General features: G+C 42.7%; 1 protein-coding gene across 1 annotated transcript; it reads right to left on the bottom strand.

The window, feature by feature from the left end:
• Nucleotides 1-1,076: 1,076 nt before the first annotated feature.
• LOC133907927 (NAC domain-containing protein 96-like) lies at nucleotides 1,077-3,782 on the bottom strand. Its single transcript, XM_062350052.1, has 4 exons — nucleotides 3,098-3,782; nucleotides 2,136-2,413; nucleotides 1,549-2,044; nucleotides 1,077-1,455 (listed from the first exon to the last, which is right to left on the bottom strand). The coding sequence occupies exons 1-4, from the start codon at nucleotides 3,255-3,257 to the stop codon at nucleotides 1,334-1,336; spliced, it is 1,056 nt and encodes a 351-aa protein (XP_062206036.1). The 5' UTR covers nucleotides 3,258-3,782; the 3' UTR covers nucleotides 1,077-1,333.
• Nucleotides 3,783-11,420: the final 7,638 nt, after the last annotated feature.

Here is an 11,420-nt window from a genome sequence, read left to right on the forward strand (position 1 = left end):
ATTTAATTTTTTTTGTCAAAATTGATTTTTTTAAAGTGATTTTGTTGCTGAAAGTAATTCTTTAGTGATTTTTAGGATAAACTTTATGTAGAAAATAATTTTGTGAGAAAAGTGAATCAGAGTAAGTTAGTTTTTAGCTCATAATATTTAGTTAATTTCAAAAAATCATTCTCACAGAATTACTCTGAGAACCAAAAACTATAAACTACCATTTAGTAGAGTTCTCATTAATTTCACTTTAAAATTGATCTGAGATTTTGCTAAACAAAACAACTCATTTCGCCGTCAGATTCTTGGAATGACGGTGACCTATTTGCCCTTGTTATTCATGCATGCACGTATGCTTGTCGCCTCATCATTTCTTTCCTGGCCGGTCGGCAAGGCACTGCTAAGAAACTGCAAATATTCGATCGGTAGTTTAACTTCACAAATTAAACAGTGCTGTCCTTTCCAGTCTTCAGTACAGGGCAAGAACGATTTGCATGGAAATTAGCAGATGATTTTAGGCTTCCTGTCCAAATTTCTCCATGGTGCAGTGCTGATAAACACACGCCCCAATTAGGCAATCACAAACAGCCCCAACAACATAACAGTGTCTGTGCTAGGCAAGAACAAGCATGCTTCTATGGCACAACATTGTGCTCACAACTAGGGATGATGGTGGGCTAGGATTCGCTAGAGCAGGGAAATTTACATTCTACCTGTGGTCGAGGGAGCCTAGTCATGAAGGAGATGCGTGTTGAGCACATAGCAGAGTCATTGAGCTCACGGCATTTCTTAAATATGATTTGATAATGTCACTTAAAAACATAGATGATATCAATACTACATAAAGTGGTATTCTTTCTCAAGTTATGAGTCTATTTTGTCTCAATGATCTGGTGCGGTGGTTGGCTGGTGGCATGGTTAGTTAGCCAACAACATGTTGGTTTTTGTGTCCAATTCCGAACAAATGTTCATTGATAGCAAATAGTTCTTGACTAGCTGATGTTATTTTAAAATTTGTGTATTTCTGTAGTATTGGGTGTGGCCTCAACAGGTGAGGGATCAAAAGTGGGTACCTCAAGTGCTCGACAAACATAAAAGTGCTTTTGTGCTATTGTAAATATAGTCGTCTTGCGTGTAGCCATTACAAATATATGTGGCTATTTACAAGAAATTAATATATGAAAGTGGAATACGAAAGATGGAATATGAATAGTTCCTTAGAGTAAGAAAAGATATAGAGAGAATCTTTTTTAAGTGTACTCTATATGGAGATATGGAGGATGCTATCTTGCAGTCTCCTGGAGAAGCTCTGACATCTGCAGATGAGGTGTGCCGTTGTTGGAGATCAGAAGACCACCCTGTTTTCCTCCGACGACGAGAAGGAGAACCACGCGGCCAGGTCGTCGATGCCGTCGCTCGCCTGCCTGCACAGCATCGGGCTCGGGCTGGTGTTCCAGATCTCCGCACCTGCAAACGTTCAGGCTCAAGCCGTCATTCACATGCATGCTGCTGTGCTGGGGCACCGACGAGGAACAACAACAAATGAGCAGAGGCCAGAACCATTTGAGAACGTGTTTGCCGCGCAGGTGAGCTCGTCCCATTTCAGCTCTTGCTCCGAGACGCTCCCCATGTCGCCGCCTAAGAGAGGCACGTGCGAACGCGACTCGGTCGCAGCGGCAGCAGGGAAGTCGTCGCCGACGAAGAAGAACGTGTCCTGCGCCGCCCACATCTGAGACGAGTGGCTGAACAGGGGCGAGGTCAGTGAGCTCGACATCCCGTCGGTGGCCGAAAAGGCATGTGCGCTGAGCTGGGCGTGGGGTTCAGCCATCGTGCACATTCCTCTGCTGACATCTGTAGGCGGAGGGCTGGAATTGGTAGGCGTGTACGCGCCGAGGTGCTCGCTGCTGACGAGAGACGAGCTGCTGGAGACCTTGCTCATCTGCCCTCTCGCGCCGGCTGCGCCGCCGGTGCTTGCTCCTTTCGCCCTGGCCGGCGGCTCGCCCTGCAGCAGCCCGGCCTCGTGCCGCTTGATCACGCGGCACAGCGCGTAAGCGCCCTGCAAGACAAGAACCATCTCAATGAGTTCAGTCGATCAGCAATGGCCAACATGGTATCACAACGATTGATCGATCGATCGATGGACGTACGATGAAGTTGGATGCGCCGTGGACGAGATCCTGGCAGAGGCGGTACTCGTGCATGACCCAGTCGGTGCGCTCGCCGCCGGGGGCGCGGCCGCGGTAGAAGACGAGCGTCTTGCGAACGCCGTAGACGCCGCCGTCGCAGGCGATGCGGCGGTCCTTGCCCGTGGCCTTCCAGTACCCGGTGCTCGTCGCGCGGTTGGTCCGTGACCCGTTCGGGTACTTGCGGTCCCGCGGGCAAAAGAAGAACCATTCCAGGTCACGCTTCGGTAGAAACGACTTCTCTGCAAACCCGCCACAATTCACGCGGCAACAATCAGTTACTACTAACTTTGAGCTACAATTAATTCAACCAAGAAAAGTAGAGTATCTAATTCTCAATCAGTTCAATGATTGCATACAAAAAGCAAGGGTACGTGCAAAAGTTTATTAATTGCAAATTGTTTTCAGAGAATATGGCATGCATGAGCGAACGGACATGGAGTCCGATGGCAAAGCCGCTCGGTTCGGCCGCACCCGCTGGGTTCGAGCCCCGTGCATCGTATACCCCGTCAAAAAGACTCCAACGAAATCTTAGGAAGTGGGGCCGGTATTAAAGAAAAGAATATGGCATATGCATGATGAACAATTTTCTTTTGAAAAAGGTGATAATAGAACTTATCTGCAACCGGCCTAGAGAGAGAAAGGCCAGATGCCCGGGAGGGAGAAGAGAAAAAGGGCAAAAGGCCCTTTTACTTTCTGGCTAGGTAGCAACTGAAAACTCATCGGACATGTTCCTCTCCTATTTACACTATTTTATTTTGCAACTAAAAAAAGGCTAGTAGGTCAAAGGATCTATCTTCCAGTGGCGAAATTATTTAGGAAAAAGTTCACCTCTACATTTGCCATAATTCAACTCTGAAGGAACCAAAAACTACTACTAGCAGTTGACTGTCACAGCATGTGAGACGGCAAAATGATGTACACACCTGGTAGCTCCCATGGCTCGGACTTGTAGAGATCAATGACAGGGATGACCTCGAGCTCGATCTTGAGGTTGTCCACCTTCCTCTTGAGGTAGTAGCCGACCAGCTCGTCGTCGGTGGGGTGGAACCGGAACCCGGGCGGCAGAATTGTCGTGGTGCCCATTACTTACTTCAAGTAACTGATTCGAACGAATGTACACTTGCAAACTATTCAAATATCTCTGGCAAGAGCAAAGCTAAAAGATAACCAAGGAGAAGAAGATCGCTACTTTTAATGTCAACTGCCAAGTAAATATTTCAGGCAGATGAGCAGATATTTATCATATATGTAGGTATTAGAACAGGCAGATGAGTAGTGAGGTGCAGATGAGGTAGGTGGTGGTATCTATTGAAGATTTGGAAGATCCAAAAGTAGAAGCTCTTGTACTTTTCTAGATCCAGCGGGAAGCAGGTGCTGAAAAATACGATGTATCTGCTGCCGGAGGTCAAGATCATTATCCTAGGATCAAAACCAGCTAAAGCAAGCAAGCAAAGAGCTACAGGACCTGAAGAATTCGGGCAATTCAGGCTTGCTGAAGCACAGAAAGTGGTCAAGAACAATGACTAATTGTGATTGGTTAGCTTTGGCTAGATTAAATAGGGAAGGAAGGGGATGAAGTGGTGAGTTTTCTCTAAATTGCGGAGGTGAGAGGGTGAGAGGAGCAGCAGGTTGGTGGTGTTTATATAGACATACAGGGTAGGGAAAAGCGAGCGAGGTGTTCGTCCGAAGCAATTCCTAACGTCTCTTCGGCCCTTACCGTATCAGTGTTCACACGTTTTGTTTCCTGACTAAACCGGTTCTATGATTCAGATCTTTTTCGTAGACAGAGTAGCTTTCTGACTAAAATTAGGAGAAGCTCTGTTAAATAATAGCTTTCAATTTTTAGCTCGCTGAGTAGAATCCGTAGAAGTGATTCTTTGAAATGAACTAAAAACCGGAGAGCTAAAAAAAGCAGATTCCTTTGATTCACTTCTCGCATAGAATTATTTCCTCCATATAGTTTATTCTAAGAATCACTAGAGGACCACTTTCAGTCATATAATCACTTCTTCCAAAGAATACTTCTCTGCAAAGAATTTGAATCAGGGAGAGCTCTACCAAATAGACCCTCAGTTAGCGTCAATAGGTTCGATTCACCAAACCGACGCGTCATGATTCAGGGCTTGACTAACCCGATTCATGATTCAGGGCTACAACTTCCCTGATTTAAATTTTTAGGAAGTGATTATGTAGCTGAAAAGTGATTATTTAGGTAAACTCTATGGACGATGTAATTTCGTGAGGAAGTGAATCAAAAGAACTGTTTTTTCAATTCTCAACATCTAGTTTGTTTTAATAAAACACTCTGAGAACTTAATACTATAAACTGATATTTGTCAAAGCTTCCTCTGATTCCATACTGATAACTGATCTTAGAGCTCTTCCAAACATATGATCAATGTTCTTAATCCACGAAGAGGCCAAAAAAGCACGCATGAGTGCACTGCTCTTTTTCTATGAATCTTGTGGTGACATTTGGCGTTTTACCATTCCAGGAAGAGCTCTCATCAGCCGCCTCAAAAGTGCAAATTTGTCTGTTCATATTGACTCTACGTAAATCTATGTATGTACTTATTCTGCGTCACGAAGATCCGTGCTTAGCCCGTCGGCTGAAAACAAATCGTCCGAGATCAGATAAGTTTCCTGACCAAATGTTATGTACTCGCTTTGTTTTAGTTTTGTGTTAAGAGAGATATAACTAGTTGTGTTTTTTTCTAAAAATTAGTTTTAGATGTTGTAGCTTTATGTTATAATGGTATAAATAATTGTAAATTTATAAAATTTACTTTTATTTTAGACCATGTACTTCACTAGCCTGATTGACCCTGCAAGTTCGAACTTTGTAGGATCACTCAGACGTACTAGTCGTCTCCTGCACGATACACGCACGCACGCTTGGCTCCCTCTTCTCTAGCGTGTAAGCTTTGTGACTCCAAATGCGCGCCGCATGTGTTGACGCAAACAAATTGCTAGCAAGTCGCTTTAAAAAACGACATATTTTGCACAGTTGTTCGTACTGAAGCATCGGAAGACGACGTGCAGAAGAACAAGTTTTGCGAGTGCAGAGCGCATCAGGACAACCGACCACTGATCATCAGGGATATGGTTCTTTCACTTTCGATCAAATCAGAGCTCAGAACCTCTTGCTCTATTCATACAATCTCCAGTGCATTCTGCCAATGACCTAACATGTATAATGAAGAGCAGCTTCTTCTCTCACAACAATCATGCATGATGTAAAAACTGGAACTGATTCGACCAGTTGTTTCTGAGACACACGAAATATCTAAAACCAGAGGTACAGTGATAGTCCTGGGATGATACAGCTGCACTTCAAAAGTTCATACGGCATGTTTAATTTGGAGAAGTTTGCAAAGGTGTTTATGAGTCATGCATGACAAGCGATTGGCGACTTGGCGTATCAGGATGAAAATCCTAGTCACGCAGATTCTGAAACCGCTAACTAAACGCTCACAAGTGCACCGGATTATATATAAAATATCTCCAAATTGTACATGCACAGCACAGTTGATGCAGCCGTACGTACACTAGCTTTCAAACTGTTACACATCTGAGAAATGATGATTTATCTATTCTGTAATATGTATATGATACTATTATTTTTATGATAACTTTGAGCAAGCAAAAAATATGAAACTCTTGCTATATGTGTTTCAACAACTTTCTGGGTTCAAGATTAATTTTCATAAAAATGAGATCTTTTGCTATAGGGCTGTAAAATTATATGAAGACTAATATGCATAATTATTTGGTTGTGATATCGGTTCTTTGCCCTTCAGATATCTTGGTATTCTGATGATTCACATAAAGCTAAGAAATAATGATCGGAAGGAGTTGAAGAAAAGTTTGAAAGGAAACTGAGTAGTTGGAAGGAAAAGCTTATGTCTGTTGGAGACCGATTAGTGCTTCTTAACTCACTACTAAGCTATCTTCCTGTTTTCATAATATCCTTCTTTGAAGTCTTCAGTGGTGTTCTAAAAAGACTGGATTATCTTCGGTCCAGGATTTTTTTTTCAAGAGGATAGCTATAAAAAGAAGTACCGGCTAGCTAGGTGAGACATAATTTGCCAACCAAAAGACAGGGGTAGATTAGCAATTACTAATCTCTTGGTTTTTAATATTTGCCTCCTTAGCAAGTGGTTTTTTAGACTACTTAATGAGGATGGAGTTTGACAACAATTGCTCAGAAATAAATACCTTGGCAGCAAATCTCTTACACAGGTTGAGGGAAAACCAGGAGACTCATTTCTAGTCTGGACTCATGAAGGTGAAACACGAATTCCTCAAGTGGGGATATTTTCATATTAAGGATGGTAGCTATACTAGATTCTAGAATGACACCTGGTTAGGTAATGCTACTATAAGAGAATAATATCCGTCATTATATCACGTGGTTAGAAAAAACAAAGCTCAGTGGCGGAGGTCATGAGATCCTTACCATTAAATCTCTCATTTCATAGACCAATTATTGGGGATAAACAAATTGTTTGGCGCAATATGCTGTCCAAGTCAGTTTATATTCGATTATGTAGTGGACGGGACATTTTTAAATGGGGGTTGCATTCGAATTCGAATTTTTTGTTCCGTTCCATGTACAACAAAATGATAACACAACCCATATATGTCCGTGCAAGAGGTCTATGAAATCTTAAGCTCCGGCTTAATATCAAGGTTTTCTTATGGTATTTATGTAAATAAGTCATTTTGACTAAAGATAATTTGGCTAAAAAAAATTAGAATGGTAGTTTAACTATTGTTTTTGCAACCACAAGGAAAGCATACAACACATTTGTTCTTTGAATGTCATTTCGCTAGATCCATTTGGCAAATAATCTCTATTAGCTTTAGAATTCAAAAACCTGACAATATGGGCCATATAACGGGGAATTGGCTTAGAAAAAGGGGAGCAAATTCTAATTCCCAAGTTCTAAGTAGGGGCGGTAGCCATATTTTGGTGTACATGACTCTGTCGAAATGATATTATCTTTAATAAAAAAACCTCTATGACTTTGATGTAGAGAATTTTTAGAGAAACCTATTAGTCACGATTCAAGAGGCTGCTACAAAAGGAAATAAAAAAAGATATTCTAAGGGCATGTCACTCTTTAGAGGTGGTGGCTATGCAAATCTTCACCAAGGACGGGTGATCGTTTAATCATAGGCTATATGGTTGATGCTATTTTTCCTTCCTTTATTTCTTTTATGATGAAACGATGATATAATAATGAATTGAGTTTGTATGCATCCAAGGATAAAAAGGCCGGAACTCTTTCCATTCTAAAAGAACCAGCTTTCAAACAGCTTTAACTGAGGCGTGTAAAAGCTAGCTATTTCAGTCCTGTTCCGTATGGCCTGAATCTTGAAACTTGTCCTGCCGACAGCCTTGTTGAACCACAAAAGTAACACAACAATACAAATATACAATTCATATAAATGAGAACTTTGGAGTGTTGGTTGCATGCTTCTTACATTTTAACACGTGATTCGTATTTTCTGAAAATTCAACTTCAAGTTAAGTTGTTATTTGGAGTTACAATATTTACTCAACTCACTAGCGACAAGATTTGAACAAGTTCAAGTTAAGTGGGTTTTTTTTGGCTCCAAAGGACAGTTAAGTGAGCATTTGCTCATGCACCTCAAGTGACATTAAGTATTACCGGACAACGATGTGACGGCTAATCTTTGACAAAATAATCTTTTTGGCCATGCCACAGCTATAGTTTTTGAAGAAACCCAACTCTCCGGTGACATCAAGCTACAGTGCTGCACTTCCCTGCTCTCACTTTAAGATCACTTTTTTTTATGTATGGGGCCAAATGTACTTCTCAGCTGCCATTCTCCACCAAACGCCAGATCCTGATGAGTGCTTCAGTCAAAAAACATGTAGTCTCCATCTCATCGCTAGCTGCTTTGCCGCTGTCTGGATTGGAGTTGGTGCTCAACTATCTACCTCTCTCTTGACCAGCTGCTAGTGCTTGACCTCGGTAATAGGTTCAAACAAGGAGTAGAAAAAAATAGCTTCCATGGTTACTTTCTGACTATGCTTACGCACAATACACTAGGAGGGTCATCATTATCCCAGTAACCTGTGTTGTGTTTACTGAATGTTGTAGCCAACAGAGAGATTAATCTTAGTCAGTCCAGCTCAGGGTTCCATATCCCGCCAGTAACCGGGTTTAACGGTGGGTGCCGATAAAAAGAACGTACGGGTCAGAAAATGAGCAAATTTTGATCGAGATTTTCATAGAGTCTTCAGTAGAGAGGCCGTCTACCTCGATTCGAATGTGGGTGAGTACTTATCTATATGATTCCATACTTCTCTCTTAAGAAAAAGCTAGCGATAAGTTTCTTGCGTGTGGTCGAGTTGTTTATTTTTTTCTCAGAACTTTGGTTGGCTACCCTGGTGCAGCTAGATCCTAGTCAGACGTTCCTAATCGAATGTCCAAGAGACACATCATGCACAAAGAACAATTGTTGCCTTTATACTGAATGTGCTTGACACATTGATTAGCTTTCGGTTAGTTTAAAAAACTCGACTAATCTATAATAAATAAGGTGGTATTATAAATAAAAAAATAGGTATCTAAATTCGTATAAAAAAGAATTTAAATTTAGATAGTTTAGACGTACATCTACATCTTTAACTAACTGAGTTAAGCACAATTCAGCAGTACTAGTGTCAAGGCCACAAATGATTTAAGAGCAAGCAGATGACGCAAGGGAGGAGCCCGCTCTAATTTCCTAGCCATTTCCAGATATGAACGCAGATCGTGTCACCCGAAGACTATAATTGCTTTTGTGTTATGAACTGCTTGACTTGGGCAGGCCCGGCTGCATGACCAGGAACACTTTGGGAGGCATCTGCTCCATCGGAGCCCAATCAGCATGGCACTAAGGCTGGCTCCTTTTGTTTTCGAAAGGCGTGGCCGATTTTTTTATAAAAGAAAAGAATTGGTTCAGTTTATTAGAGAATTTGGATTCAAAAACTTCACAAGCGCGCGATTTATTTGAAGGGAAACAATGAAAAATACAAACCACAACATCCAGATAACCTTTGGATCAGAACTAACCCAACAAATAACTTCATAGCACTAACATAATCCTACCAACCGACAGCGTCTAGCATAGATTATCGTTGCCCAATATGCACAACGGCACAACAATTTTGACTTCCACACACAAATCACAACCATTGCCTTGTTCTCTTCATGTCCTGGCAGCTTTGACTCCACGTGGCCACACTAATCCCAACACGCAACAGTCAAACTGTGCGCAGGAAGATAGCAAACCTTGTCGAAATACTTGGCCTCCGCCGAGGCCAAAGTGTAGCCAATGCCAAATCCGAACCCGAACAAGGAGCCACAGGACTAACGGCCATGAGCTATTGAGCTAAGCACTACCTTTTCTGATCTCAAATTATCCTGCCATTATTAATTCAGTTCAAAGGTAGCTAGTATACATTGTCTGATTGGACATCAGCACTTGAATGGAATTCCAACTTAGTCTATCAGGTCTGAACCCCCACTTTTCATCTCCTACCATGATTTGTCCTGCTTATTGCAGCTCAATTTCAGTTGCAGATGGTATGATTAGACTGCGCATCAGCATTGGAAAATGCAAGTGCTTGTCCTAATTTAAAGGTGCCCTAGCCCAAGCAAGTGAGCATGCAATGCATGATTGAATGTCAAGAGGTGACACATGCGTCATCTTATCTTGACAGCAAGTCTCTGTACCGACCCAAGAATCTTCCGTTTGCATTCAGTGTTGGTCTAAGGGGCTACAAACATGGTAGCTAAGGTCATGTGCACCAACAGAGACTAAACAGTACTAGAACCCTTGGTTGATTTCTCACAATGATTATGCTGCCAGTTAAGTACAGAAAGAGAGCACAACCTCTTCTGGTCTGAAGATTCTGCACAATGAAGCAGTACTTGCTTAGTTGCTTTAGGTGGCTAGCTTCTACCTGACAAGCTGCTTGGAAAAGCAGTGCTGTAGTATATATGTGTTTTCTTTGAGGTAGCTTCCTTCATGCAGATGGTGAGGTGGGGCAAAAAGCCAGTGATAGTGTATATAAGAATGGCACAGCTAGAATCCGAGAACAAGAACAATATAGAGGTCCGGCCTAGGCCTAATCAGCAAAGCAAGCACTTTGTTAGAAAAAAGAAAATGAAAGATAGCAAAGCAAGCAGAGGAAACCTTCTCCTATGTGCTAAACAGATGGCAACAATTAGGAGAAAGGTAACTATATTGTAAATAATGAAGAGAATCGACATAATGGGACGGAGCATGAAAGCACGTAGTTACAAGGTATACCTTTCCTGGCCAACGGGAATCCTCATCAAAGTATAAAATGCGTATAAAAAGAAAGACAGGGAATGTTTCTGCGCTTGGTATAACTGGGCAATCAGGAAAGAGATTCAAAGCTTGTGGCGCACGAGACCAAAAAAATGAGATTCAAAGCTTCGTAAGGGCCACTCAGGAAAGGGATCTCTGGCCAAAGTCAATTTTGGGCATTTGCTTGCTTGCTTGTCGATTATTCAGTAGACGAAATACTCAATTTCATTCATTAGTACACCCCTAGCTTCGTCGACAAAGTCTCCAATGCACGTCCAATATGAATAACAGACAATAAACTAGTCCAACATACATGCATCCAAATATCCAATCCAAGGCCATTTCAGACAAAATAAATTTTGGGATCGTCGATTCTTTTTTGAAACTATCTACAATGAATAGTCGCTTCAGTTCGTGTTTGTTTTAGCGACTTGCATGCATGGAGAGACGGGTAGAAGAGACGAAGCGCGCAGGCCTCAACTGTGCTTCTGTCAGATGATCGATGCATTCAGACTCGAAAGCATTAGACACAATGTGACGCCAGTTCAAATTTTTCACGCAACCCAGCTCAATCTGTTGGTTTCGGCCCAATTCATGCAGTGCAGCCCGGCCCAACCTCCGTGTTCTCTCGCTGACAGCCAGGCCCCACCTGTCGGCGCCTTCGTCTCCACCGCGCCCACGCCCGCGCCTACGCCGCTCCCGCAACCGCCTCGCGCCCGTGCTCCAATTTCGCTGGCATGCCCCGCCCCACGCGCCCATGTCCATGCAACGGTTGCGCACGCCCTCGCTATTTAGCCCCTGCAGCGCGCCGCCATCTCACTCCCCATCTCACCGAGAACACCCGAGCGCCATAGCAGCCGCCACCGAGCTCGCCGAGCACTCCGCCGTGCC

Source organism: Phragmites australis, chromosome 24, assembly GCF_958298935.1.
Source record: "Phragmites australis chromosome 24, lpPhrAust1.1, whole genome shotgun sequence".
Classification (NCBI taxonomy): Eukaryota; Viridiplantae; Streptophyta; class Magnoliopsida; order Poales; family Poaceae; genus Phragmites; species Phragmites australis.